Below are 14,157 nucleotides of genomic sequence, written 5' to 3'. Positions count from 1 at the left end.
GAAAAAAAAAGTGAGAAAAACGCGATAAAAACGGATTTTTCCTGCGGAAAAAGTCCGGTTTTGTTCAGGAAATTTCTGCAAAGAATCCTGACGTGTGCACATAGCCTTACGGTAACGTTTGATAATTTTAGGTTCCCATAATTTAAGACTAATAAGTAATAATAATTTGGTGGTCTTGCTTGGAGTGGCTAATAAATGAAAATACTCTTTAAACTTCACATTATGGATCTGGCCTTGGATCTGGTAATTTAGAGATCTAGGTAAGATTATTTAGGGGTCCAGTCAGGGGTGTAATTTAGGTTTTCAAGAATCAGAGTTTAAGGTTAAAGGGACACTGTCACCTGAATTTGGGGGGAACAATCTTCAGCCACGGAGGCGGGGTTTTTGGGTGTTTGATTCACCCTTTCCTTACCCGCTGGCTGCATGCTGGCTGCAATATTGGATTAAAGTTCATTCTCTGTCCTCCATAGTACACACCTGTGGAAGGCAAGATTGCCTTGTGCAGGCATGTACTACGGAGGACAGAGAATGAACTTCAATCCAATATTGCAGCCAGCATGCAGCCAGCGGGTAAGGAAAGGGTGAATCAAACACCCAAAAACCCCGCCTCCATGGCTGAAGATTGTTCCCTCCAAATTCAGGTGACAGTGTCCCTTTAAAGGATCTAATAATTTTGGGGCTTAGTCTGGAAGCTGATAACTTAGAGACTTTCCAGTTTAGAAAAAAAAAAAAAAACGCAATTAACCCTATTAGGGTATGTGCACACGTTGCGGATTTGCCTGTGGAATTTTCTGCGCAGGTTCTGCATCTCTTGGCAGAAAACGCAGGTCAAAATCTGCGCGTTTTTCTGCGGATTTTGTGCGTTTTTTTTCTGCGGCTTTGCTACAGATTTTGTGCGGATTTCATGCGTTTTTACCTCTGCGTTTTCCTATAATGGAATGGGTGCAGAAACGCTGCAGAAACGCACAAAGAATTGACATGGTCCTTTTTTTAATCCGCTGCGGATTCCGTGCGGAATTTTCCGCACCATATGCACAGCATTTTTATTTTCCCATTGATTTACATTGTACTGTAAATCACAAGCGGTTCTGCAGCGTTTCTGCACGGAAAAAACGCTGCGGATCCGCAGTAAATCCGCAACGAGCGTGCATAGCCTTAGAGAACTAAATAGAATTAAAATACAAATATGGAGGCTCGCTCATTTGGGTTTCCCAGGTGATTCGATGGACTCTTTTCTCCACATGGAACTGAAATCTTTCAAGCAATCTTTTATTACTTACAGACACCATGTTGTGGAACCATAAGTCAATCTACAAAATTGATTTCACATGTAGGAGTCTTTTTCATTCTTACCTTCCACACAATTGGTTGAGAAGAAAGAGATATTTCTTGTCTCTAGAGGGTTTTCATTGGTGAATTCTGGAGAGCGTGTCTGAGGTTCTGATTCTCCAGTCAATGAGGAATTGTCCACCTGGCAGGGAGGGATCACAAAAAAAATGCTAAGACCGGAAGAAGAACCTGAGCTCTTTCGATTACTGATGGAACTTCCTAGCACTCAGAACATCCCATATGACTCTAGTGATGAATATGGTGTGAGTGAAATTACCTTACACCCGTGGGATGAGATAATCCTGATGTCTGCAGGAATTCGGTCACCTCCTTTGATCTCCACCAGATCCCCAACGACAACGGCTTCTGCGTTAATCTGGAGCTTTTCCCCTTCGCGAATTACAAGAGCTTGCTGGAAGAATGTAAAGTGAAAATTTGAGACACATACGGTAGATACTAATCAACGCTTTAAAGCTTTATTTTATCACTTGGCCTATAGATTTACCCTTGAAAACATTGGTTGATGCCTCTCTGTAGGGTAAACTCTTAAGGATGTCTCAATGTCTAAAGCAAACACAAGACCATCCCAATTAGGACAGTCACTCCCTTATCGGCTAGCATTTTGGTGGAAGGCCATCACTAGGTCAACTGATCTTAGAGAAGGTAGTATTTTGGTGCTATCATTTTGACTAAGCTAAGACAACTTAGTCCTTCCCTTTTCATGGGTGTAAACACAAAGCATGAGGCTTGGTGATGTCTAAATAGCAATCACTGCCAGGTTTATGGGTGGATTTTCTATTCAAGGACTCCAAGTCAAGCCTAGAGTACATTTGCCTGACTTGGATATGTCAAATGGAGGTCCATCTAACTGCCCAGGCGCCCCATGAACAAAACCAATCCAAATTAACAACTTCTTCCCGTCTATGGCATATATCCCAGGAGCATAGCCATTGAGTATGCAGAGGTAGAAATTGCCACAGAAATTTAATTATTTTGAGGACATAAATGTCAGACCACACTTGGAATCTTTGAAGGGACAGATATCATGCTGAGGTGACTCCACTAACCAGTCCATTACCTGGGGCACCATGTTCTTGAAGGAGTCCATGATCTTGGAACTTTTTGCTTCTTGGTAGTAAGAAAAGCATCCAGTGACAATGACTACGGCGGCCAGGACCACCCCCAGATAGAGCTAAGGAAAGGCAGATGAGACTAGTTATGAGAGAAGTTTCAGAAAATGTAGACGAAAGCATGTTCTGACATGTGGATGATACTAACATTGTCGTGGATGGGTTCGTCCTCCATGGCAATTTGGATTCCATAGGCAAGGAAACAAAGAATGGCTCCAATCCACAGCAAGATGGAGAATCCACCAAACAGCTGCCGGCAAAACTTTACCCACTCTGGGGTGGTAGGAGGAGGTGTGAGTGCGTTGGGGCCATCTTGTGCCAGGATTTCCGCAGCACGAGTGTTTGTGTGACCCTGTGAGAAGTCAGCAAGGCAAGAAAAAGGTTGGTGAGAAAGTATAAAATAGCCAAAATTATCAATCATAGAAATTCCATTAATTTGACATTGATAAAAGCCAAATTTTGAGAGAAAGTGCATTGATCTCACTTGTAGAGCTAATAGGGTATTTATGCAGCTTAAACACACGCTCTTAGACAATCCTGTACAGACCATAAAAATTAGCATAGTGGGTGCACTAAATAAAATAATAATATAATATAAGACCAGGCCGGGCCAATTTTCACCTGCGACAGGTTCTTTCATTTTCCCTCGATGCTCTATAGAAGCTATTAGTCTATTTGTCTATAATTTTCCTGGTATTTATCTATGTACATATATACATAGTTATTAACGTTGAAGGAAGACTTTAAGTCCATCTAGTTCAACCCATAGCCTAACCTAACATGCTCTAACATGTTGATCCAGAGGAAGGCAAAAAAAACCCATGTGGCAAAGAGTAAGCTCCACCTTGGGGAAAAAAATTCCTTCCCGACTCCACATATGGCAATCAGACTAGTGTAGTGTCATGTCCTCCTCTCCGGTGATGCGGGGTATAATGTGGGGGCTTTGGATCGTGTGCGGTGGGAGATAATTGGGGCATGTGATCTGCTCACACAGATCTCTGGCTGAGCGGCAGGCTGCTTGCCGTTCTGTGGCAGCGATTCATCGTTAGTGGAGTCACATCCCCAACACAATAAAGTTATTGGATACTGATCTACTCGACGTTTGCAATTTGGCCTCAAGTTTTCTCAGCTTTCTGCTAAAACTACAATAGCTGTATCCCTAGCGCTACTCCTATCACTGTTCTAGCCCTAGCCGTGACTATTAAGCACTCATCTGTCTAGTCGCTGTCTGTCTAGAACGTAGCCGTCAAGACAACTTTGTTATTAGCTACTGCTCTCTGCATAAGCAGCAAACAGACAGATATGAGCAGTTTAGCATTATGTCAAAAGTTGGAACTAGGACTATTGTTCTACAAAAATTTTTTAGTTAGTTCAGAACAAAACTAAAACAAAATCTTGCATCCTCGATAGAATGTGAAGCCCTTGCATAATTCCAGTGGTCTAACCCAAGTAATGAAGACTGAACATTGCCGCTAACCCCCACCATCACCACCTAAAATATGCTTTGTGCAGAGAAGCGGAATTATTGGCAGAACCACTGCTGGAAGTCACTTTTGGCCAGCAATGGCAGAGGATTTCAGAGTTCTCAGAACGTGGATGCTCTGCAGGGGAAGAGACACTCAGCACCAGATAGCTGTGGGACCTGACTCCTTTGGAAGTATGCCGTTGCCCAGTCACAAAGCAATATGGGAAGTGAAGAGCAGGGTCATATGTAACTTAAAAAAAAAACGAAAAGGGGATAACTTGGAACCCTAGAAAAAACAAAACACCTAAGCAACAAGGATCCCTAAAAAATAACCTTTATTAAGCAATAGTTTAAAAATCTCTAATCATGACACGAATAATAATAAATTAAATAGACAAATTGTGTACCTATTAGGTCCTAGGGCGTCTCTATGCTGGATCCTGCCTGTCAGTGGAGGTTGGCACCCTAATTTTCTGCGGTAGGCGCCCCCACTCCGCGTCGACTCGACCCTCAAAATCCCTAGAATTCCCTAAATAAGGAACCCTAGAAAGATCTGACAATATCCCTATGGGAAAGAAACCTGCCTGACAGTGGGGGTAGGCACCCTAATGTGAAACGGTAGGCGCCCCCACTCCGCGTCGACTGACCCTAGGAACCCTACAAATTCCTTAAATAAGGATAGAAATAAAGAAATGTGCCAAAATACTCCCAAACAACCCAAAAAAATCAAGAAAAACACAAAAGAAAAAAATCTCAAAAATACAAAAATAATGAGACACTAAAAAAGATACACCCAGATAATCAGATATAGGGCGTCTCTATAGTGAAGCATAAATATGCCCTCACAAAAAATATATACAGGTGTAGATGCAATAATCTCAATATGGGTGAGTGAGATATAGCAATGTCATTAAATATTGTCCATATCAAAATACAAAGAAAAGCGCTCCTGTAATATGATAAAACGGTGCTCAGTGCATGTATATCAGATGAAAAGCATGCTCTTTACTGCATCATGGTGTGCACTATAAAAGAACCTCCAAAGATAGCAATCATAGATAAATACTGAGTCGTCTCAATAGACTAATGTATTACCGTATATACTCGAGTATAAGCCGAGATTTTCAGCCCAAATTTTTGGGCTGAAAGTGCCCCTCTCGGCTTATACTCAAGTCAAGGTGGGCGGCAGGGTCGGCGGGTGAGGGGGAGAGGGCGCTGAGGTATACTTACCTAGTCCCGGCGATCCTGGCGCTCCCCCTGCCGTCCCACGGTCTTCGGTGCTGCAGTTCTTCCCCTCTTCAGCGGTCACGTGGGACCGCTCATTAGAAAAATGAATAAGCGGCTCCACCTCCCATAGGAGGTGCCGGTGACCGCTGATAGAGGAAGAGGCTGCGGCACCGAAGACCAGCTGTGACAGGCAGAGTGAGCGTCACGATCGCTGGGACTAGGTAAGTATTTTATATTCACCTGTCCGCGTTCCAGCCGCCGGGCGTCGCTCCATCTTCCCGGCGCCTCCATCTTCCCGGCGTCTGCGCTCTGACTGTTCAGGTCAGAGGGCGCGATGACGCATATAGTGTGAGCGCCGCCCTCTCCCTGATCAGTCAGTGCAGAGACGCCGGGAAGATGGAGGCGCCGGGACCGGACGGTGGGAGCTGCAAGCAAGAAAGGTGAGTATGTGTATGGGGCACAATGAACGGTGCAGAGCACTGTATGGGGCACAATGAACGGTGCAGAGCATATATGGGGCACAGATATGGGACAATAATGAACGGTGCAAAGCATATATGGGGCACAGATATGGGACAATAATGAACGGTGCCGAGCACAGTATGGGGCACAGATATGGGACAATAATGAACGGTGCAGAGCATATATGGGGCACAGATATGGGACAGTAATGAACGGTGCAGAGCATATATGGGGCACAGATATGGGACAATAATGAACGGTGCCGAGCACAGTATGGGGCACAGATATGGGGCAATAATGAACGGTGCCGAGCATATATGGGGCACAGATATGGGACAATAATGAACGGTGCCGAGCATATATGGGGCACAGATATGGGACAATAATGAACGGTGCCGAGCATATATGGGGCACAGCTATGGGACAAAATGAACGGTGCAGAGCATATATGGAACACAGATATGGGGCAATAATGAACGGTGCCGAGCATATATGGGGCACAGATATGGGACAATAATGAACGGTGCCGAGCATATATGGGGCACAGATATGGGACAATAATGAACGGTGCAGAGCATATATGGGGCACAGATATGGGGCAATAATGAACGGTGCAGAGCATATATGGGGCACAGATATGGGACAATAATGAATGGTGCAGAGCATATATGGGGCACAGCTATGGGGCAATAATGAACGGTGCAGAGCATATATGGGGCACAGCTATGGGGCACAATGAACGGTGCAGAGCATATATGGGGCACAGATATGGGACAATAATGAACGGTGCAGAGCATATATGGGGCACAGATATGGGGCAATAATGAACGGTGCCGAGCACTATATGGGGCACAGATATAGGGCAATAATGAACGGTGCAGAGCATATATGGGGCACAGATATGGGGCAATAATGAACGGTGCCGAGCACAGTATGGGGCACAGATATGGGACAATAATGAACAGTGCAGAGCATATATGGGGCACAGATATGGGACAGTAATGAACGGTGCAGAGCATATATGGGGCACAGATATGGGACAATAATGAACGGTGCCGAGCACAGTATGGGGCACAGATATGGGGCAATAATGAACGGTGCAGAGCATATATGGGGCACAGATATGGGACAATAATGAACGGTGCAGAGCATATATGGGGCACAGATATGGGACAATAATGAACGGTGCAGAGCATATATGGGGCACAGCTATGGGACAAAATGAACGGTGCAGAGCATATATGCAATATGCAACTATAGCAATTGTTACCATCCACCTCTCGTGTCTCCCCTTTTCCTCATAGTTTGTAAGCTTACGAGCAGGGCCCTCACTCCTCTTGGTATCTGTTTTGAACTGTATTTCTGTTATGCTGTAATGTCTATTGTATGTACAATTCCCCTCTATAATTTGTAAAGCGCTGCGGAATATGTTGGCGCTATATAAATAAAAATTATTATTATTATTATTATTATATATGGAACACAGATATGGGGCAATAATGAACGGTGCCGAGCATATATGGGGCACAGATATGGGACAATAATGAACGGTGCCGAGCATATATGGGGCACAGATATGGGACAATAATGAACGGTGCCGAGCATATATGGGGCACAGCTATGGGACAATAATGAACGGTGCCGAGCATATATGGGGCACAGATATGGGACAATAATGAACGGTGCCGAGCATATATGGGGCACAGCTATGGGACAAAATGAACGGTGCAGAGCATATATGGAACACAGATATGGGGCAATAATGAACGGTGCCGAGCATATATGGGGCACAGATATGGGACAATAATGAACGGTGCCGAGCATATATGGGGCACAGATATGGGACAATAATGAACGGTGCCGAGCATATATGGGGCACAGCTATGGGACAATAATGAACGGTGCCGAGCATATATGGGGCACAGATATGGGACAATAATGAACGGTGCCGAGCACAGTATGGGGCACAGATATGGGGCAATAATGAACGGTGCAGAGCATATATGGGGCACAGATATGGGACAATAATGAATGGTGCAGAGCATATATGGGGCACAGCTATGGGGCAATAATGAACGGTGCAGAGCATATATGGGGCACAGCTATAGGGCACAATGAACGGTGCAGAGCATATATGGGGCACAGATATGGGGCAATAATGAACGGTGCCGAGCACAGTATGGGGCACAGATATGGGACAATAATGAACGGTGCAGAGCATATATGGGGCACAGATATGGGACAGTAATGAACGGTGCAGAGCATATATGGGGCACAGATATGGGACAATAATGAACGGTGCCGAGCACAGTATGGGGCACAGATATGGGGCAATAATGAACGGTGCAGAGCATATATGGGGCACAGATATGGGACAATAATGAACGGTGCAGAGCATATATGGGGCACAGATATGGGACAAAATGAACGGTGCAGAGCATATATGGGGCACAGATATGGGGCAATAATGAACGGTGCAGAGCATATATGGGGCACAGATATGGGACAATAATGAACGGTGCAGAGCATATATGGGGCACAGCTATGGGACAAAATGAACGGTGCAGAGCATATATGGAACACAGATATGGGGCAATAATGAACGGTGCAGAGCATATATGGGGCACAGATATGGGACAATAATGAACGGTGCCGAGCACAGTATGGGGCACAGATATGGGGCAATAATGAACGGTGCAGAGCATATATGGGGCACAGATATGGGACAATAATGAATGGTGCAGAGCATATATGGGGCACAGCTATGGGGCAATAATGAACGGTGCAGAGCATATATGGGGCACAGCTATGGGGCACAATGAACGGTGCAGAGCATATATGGGGCACAGATATGGGACAATAATGAACGGTGCAGAGCATATATGGGGCACAGATATGGGGCAATAATAAACGGTGCCGAGCACTATATGGGGCACAGATATAGGGCAATAATGAACGGTGCAGAGCATATATGGGGCACAGATATGGGGCAATAATGAACGGTGCAGAGCATATATGGGGCACAGATATGGGGCAATAATGAACGGTGCAGAGCATATATGGGGCACAGATATGGGACAATAATGAACGGTGCCAAGCACAGTATGGGGCACAGATATGGGGCAATAATGAACGGTGCAGAGCATATATGGGGCACAGATATGGGACAATAATGAACGGTGCAGAGCATATATGGGGCACAGCTATGGGACAAAATGAACGGTGCAGAGCATATATGGGGCACAGATATGGGGCAATAATAAACGGTGCCGAGCATATATGGGGCACAGATATGGGGCAATAATGAACGGTGCAGAGCATATATGGGGCAATAATGAACGATGCAGAGCATATATGGGGCACAGATATGGGGCAATAATGAACGGTGCACAGCATATATGGGGCACAGATATGGGACAATAATGAACGGTGCCGAGCACAGTATGGGGCACAGCTATGGGACAAAATGAACGGTGCAGAACACTATATGGGGCACAGATATAGGACAATAATGAACGGTGCAGAGCATATATGGGGCACAGATATGGGGCAATAATGAACAGTGCAGAGCACTATATGGGGCACAGCTATGGGACAATAATGAACGGTGCAGAGCATATATGGGGCACAGATATGGGGCAATAATGAACGGTGCAGAGCATATTTGGGGCACAGATATGGGACAATAATGAACGGTGCAGAGCACTGTATGGGGCAGAGCTATGGGACAAAATGAACGGTGCAGAGCATTGTATATGGGGCACAGCTATGGGACAAAATGAACGGTGCAGAGCACTGTATGGGGCACAGCTATGGGGAAATATGAACGGTGCAGAGCACTATATGGCACAGCTATGGGGAAATAATGATCTATTTTTATTTTTGAAATTCACCGGTAAATGCTGCATTTCCACCCTAGGCTTATACTCGAGTCAATAAGTTTTCCCAGTTTTTTGTGGCAAAATTAGGGGGGTCGGCTTATACTCGGGTCGGCTTATACTCGAGTATATACGGTATATTGAATAGACATATATTGCAAAAGACTGGAGATAAAGTGACACTTCAAAGCATATGGATGTCACCATGTGTTATACTTGAACTGTTTAAGATGCACAGTGCTATGCATTAAGCCCATCCTATAGATAGAACAATGTCTCAAGTCATAATCAGATTATCTAAAGTGCATGCTGCAGTAATATATCCTTGTTGCTTAGGTGTTTTGTCATATGTAACTTACCATTCCACCAATATTTACTCGCAGGATCCAGTATTGTTATGACATCTGTAAGTTTGGCTGTCATTTAAAGGGGGTCTATTTATGTTAATGGTCCCTTTAAATGTTAAAGCAAACTTGTCAAACATAAGCCTGCAGCATCGTAATTAGGAACAGATTTACGGTAGGTTTAATAATCTTTCTCGCATATTCTTACCTTGGCAAGGTCGGTGTCATATTTTCGGGCCAACTCCTCAAGCGAAAGTTTGTGGTCATCCTGCCGAAAAAGTGTAACTTATTTACATTGTTAAAACAAAGGCAACTGACAGCATTGGACATGTCGTGCGGAGGAGCGCACATATTTGTAAAGAGACTTATCTAGATACTAATCCATCTAAGGACTAGTGTGACAACTATTGTCCTAGTCATGGAAAATTATAAACTGTAGCACCACAAATTACCACCGGGGCATGATTCTACTTTCGCACTATTAAGTATCACAAGTCCGGGTATTTCTCACCATATTAACTTCCTTTTTGAGCTCATCCATTTCCATCTCCTTCTGCTTCTTCTTGCCCCCTCCATTGTCTGCATTGGTTGCAGCAGGCGAGTACTCCCGACCCTCCTACAACATGAGATGATAGAAGAGGGGTGATATTGACCGTTAGGTTCCCAGACCATGCAGTGTAGGTCTGAGCTGAGGACAAGATAAAAAGTATTATGTACACTAAGATGAAAGACCGAAAGAGCTGGTATAACTATGTACAGAGCAAGAGAAAACTAGAACATGTCCAGGTTCTATCAGCATACTCCATATCACATACAGGAGGATTTATATCTTTACCAGCTGTGTTTAGTTTAGCTATTTTAGGTCTCCTGGATGTAGGAGTCGCACCTCTTGTTCATGACCCGAGGTCAGTTCACTCCTCTGACCACCAGTTCTAATTCCACAAGGACAGCTTGTTCTGTGAGAACATGACTATAGTGGGACAAAAATAGTCCGAGGTGGTGGGATCGGTCATGAGAAAAGGTTGATCACCTCTGTGTATTTCGGAGCCACCAAAATTCTCACTAAATTAGAATATCATCAAAAAGTTAGTTTATTTCAATTCTTCAATACAAAAAGTGAAACTCATATATACCGCTCAAAAAATAAAGGGAACACTAAAATCCCACATCCTAGGTATCACTGAACACAATATTTCTGTTATAAATTTTTATTCATTACATAGTGGAATGTGTTAAGAACAATAAAACCTAAAAATGATCAACGTAAATCACAACTAATATCCCACGGAGGTCTGGAGTTGGAATGATGCTCAAAATCAAAGTGGAAAATGAAGTTACAGGCTGATCCAACTTCAGTGGAAATTCCTCAAGACAAGGAAATGATGCTCAGTAGTGTGTGAGGCCTCCACGTGCCTGTATGATCTCCCTACAATGCCCGGGCATGCTCCTGATGAGGCGGCGAATGGTCTCCTGAGGAATCTCCTCCCAGACCTGGACTTAAGCATCTGCCAACACCTGGATAGTCTGTGGTGCAACGTGACGTTGGTGGATGGTGCGAGACATGATGTCACAGATGTATTCAATCGGATTCAGGTCTGGGGCGGGCCAGTCCATAGCTTCAATACCTTCATCTTGCAGGAACTCCTGACACACTCCAGCCTGGCATTGTCCTGCATTAGGAGGAACCCAGGGCCAACCGCACCAGCATATCGTCTCACAAGGAGTCTGAGGATCTCTGTTATGACCTGGTGGTTAGTAGCACCCGGCATGACCTGATAGTTAAACTGACACAAGACAAGCTCTGGGATGTGGGAGCTCTGCTGACCGCAACCCCTAATCCTATCACACACACTAGAAATAGCCGTGGAGCGTTCCTGACTCTCCCTAGACGCCTCTTCACAGCCTAAGAGTTAGCTAGCCCTAGAGATAGAAAATAAAGCCTACCTTGCCTCAGAGAAATTCCCCAAAGGTAAGGAAGCCCCCCCACATATATTGACTGTGAGTTAAGATGAAGTCACAAACATAGAAATGAAACAGATTTCAGCAAAGGGAGCCCAGACTTACTAAACAGACAGAGGATAGGAAAGGTATCTTTGCGGTCAGCACAAAAAACTACAAAAGACCACGCAGCGTGTACAAAAAGACCTCTGCACCGACTAACGGTGCGGAGATGCCACTCTGCATCCCAGAGCTTCCAGCTAGCAAGACAAAATCATGATAACCAGCTGGACAAGGAAACTGTTGTGAATTCTGTGGCAGAGCTCCCTCCTGTGGTCACAAGTGGTACTTCGGCTGATTCTCTCTGTGAGCTTCCGTTGGTGGAGGAAAGTGGTACTGCGGCTTCTGAGTTTCCTTCCTCAGGTGATGTGGTGAAGTCGTTAGGTGCTGCTCTATTTAACTCCACCTAGTGCTTTGATCCTGGCCTCCAGTCAATGTTCTAGTATTGGACCTGTTTCCTCCTGGATCGTTCCTGTGGCCTGCTGCTCTGCATAGCTAAGTTCCGCTTTGCTATTTTGTTTGCTGTTTTTTCTGTCCAGCTTGTCTATTTGTTTTTTCCTGCTTGCTGGAAGCTCTGGGACGCAGAGGGTGTACCTCCGTGCCGTTAGTTCGGTACAAAGGGTCTTTTTGCCCCCTTTGCGTGGTTTTTGTAGGGTTTTGTGTTGACCGCAAAGTTACCTTTCCTATCCTCGCTCTGTTCAGAAAGTCGGGCCTCACTTTGCTAAATCTATTTCATCTCTACGTTTGTCTTTTCATCTTAACTCACAGTCATTATATGTGGGGGCTGCCTTATCCTTTGGGGTATTTCTCTGAGGCAAGGTAGGCTTATTTTCTATCTTCAGGTTAGCTAGTTTCTCAGGCTGTGCCGAGTTGCATAGGGAGCGTTAGGCGCAATCCACGGCTGCCTCTAGTGTGGTTGGAGAGGATTAGGGATTGCGGTCAGCAAAGTTCCCACGTCTCAGAGCTCGTTCTATGTTTTTGGGTTATTGTCAGGTCACTGCATGTGTTCTGACCTCTATGTCCATTGTGGTACTGAATTACCTTTCACAACAGTACTGGAGGCCCAAAGTACTAATGATTCTCAATAGAGGGAAAAAAGAAGTTCTGAGACCATTTTTTTTTCTCTGCACTGTGTTTTGCCTTTTTTTTTCCCCTAGACATTTGGGTGGTGTTGTGAATTCTGTGGCTGAATTCACTCCTGTGGTCACAAGTGGTACTGCAGCTTCTGAGCTTCCTCCCTCAGGTGTTCTGGTGAGCTCGTTAACTGCTTCATTACTTAACTCCGCCTGATGCTGCTATCCTTGCTCCTTGTCAATGTTTCAGTGTTGGATCTGAGCTTCTCCTGATTGTTCCTGTGACCTGCTGCTCTGAATAGCTAAGTGCTTTTTGCTTTTTTTGTTGCTTTTTTTCTGTCCAGCTTGTCTTTTGTTTTGCTGGAAGCTCTGAGACGCAAAGGGTGTACCGCCGTGCCGTTAGTTCGGCACGGTGGGTTTTTTTTGCCCCCTTTGCGTGGTTTTGCTTTAGGGTTTTTTGTAGACTGCAAAGTTCGCTTTACTGTCCTCGCTCTGTCCTAGAATATCGGGCCCCACTTTGCTGAATCTATTTAATCCCTACGTTTTGTCTTTTCATCTTACTCACAGTCATTATATGTGGGGGGCTGCCTTTTCCTTTGGGGAATTTCTCTGGGGCAAGTCAGGCCTATTTTTCTATCTTCAGGCTAGCTAGTTTCTTAGGCTGTGCCGAGTTGCCTAGGTAGTTGTTAGGCGCAATCCACAGCCGCTTTTAGTTGTGTTTAGGATAGGATCAGGTGTGCAGTCTACAGAGTTTCCACGTCTCAGAGCTCGTTCTTGTATTTTTGGGTATTTGTCAGATCACTGTGTGCGCTCTGATCGCTAAGCACACTGTGTTTCTGGATTGCCTTCATAACACCTGTCATTAGCAAACATAACAGTACAAGGAGCCTAACTAATGATTCTCAATAGAGGGAAAGAAAAAGTTCTGACATCATTTTTTTTTTTTCTGCTCTGTGTTCACTTTTTTTTTCCCCCCTAGACATTTGGGTGATTCTGGACACAGGTGTGGACATGGATATTCAGGGTCTGTGCTCTTCAATGGATAATCTCGTTATAAATGTACAAAAAATTTAAGATACTATTGATCAGAAATCTATGTTAGAACCAAGAATTCCTATTCCTGATTTGTTTTTTGGAGATAGAACTAAGTTTCTAAGTTTCAAAAATAATTGTAAGCTATTTCTGGCCTTGAAACCTCATTCTTCTGGTAATCCTATTCAACAGGTTTTGATTATTATTTCTTTTTTGCGC

At 44.5% G+C, this 14,157-nt stretch overlaps 1 protein-coding gene across 2 annotated transcripts in view; it reads right to left on the bottom strand.

The window, feature by feature from the left end:
* The window catches only part of LOC138639149 (sodium/potassium-transporting ATPase subunit alpha-2), a 64,067-nt gene that overhangs the window by 32,861 nt on the left and 17,049 nt on the right, over positions 1-14,157 (bottom strand). For both annotated transcript variants that reach the window (XM_069728737.1, XM_069728736.1), the window contains 6 exons: positions 10,347-10,451; positions 10,044-10,103; positions 2,608-2,811; positions 2,408-2,521; positions 1,607-1,741; positions 1,354-1,471 (listed from right to left, as the gene is read on the bottom strand). In XM_069728737.1, coding sequence (XP_069584838.1) covers positions 1,354-1,471; positions 1,607-1,741; positions 2,408-2,521; positions 2,608-2,811; positions 10,044-10,103; positions 10,347-10,451 — 736 coding nt within the window. The remainder of the gene's footprint in view (positions 1-1,353; positions 1,472-1,606; positions 1,742-2,407; positions 2,522-2,607; positions 2,812-10,043; positions 10,104-10,346; positions 10,452-14,157) is intronic.

This window comes from Ranitomeya imitator, chromosome 1, assembly GCF_032444005.1.
Source record: "Ranitomeya imitator isolate aRanImi1 chromosome 1, aRanImi1.pri, whole genome shotgun sequence".
NCBI classification, from domain to species: domain Eukaryota; kingdom Metazoa; phylum Chordata; class Amphibia; order Anura; family Dendrobatidae; genus Ranitomeya; species Ranitomeya imitator.
The sequence above is the reverse complement of the archived record's forward strand: the minus strand, read 5'-3'. Positions and strand labels throughout refer to the sequence as shown.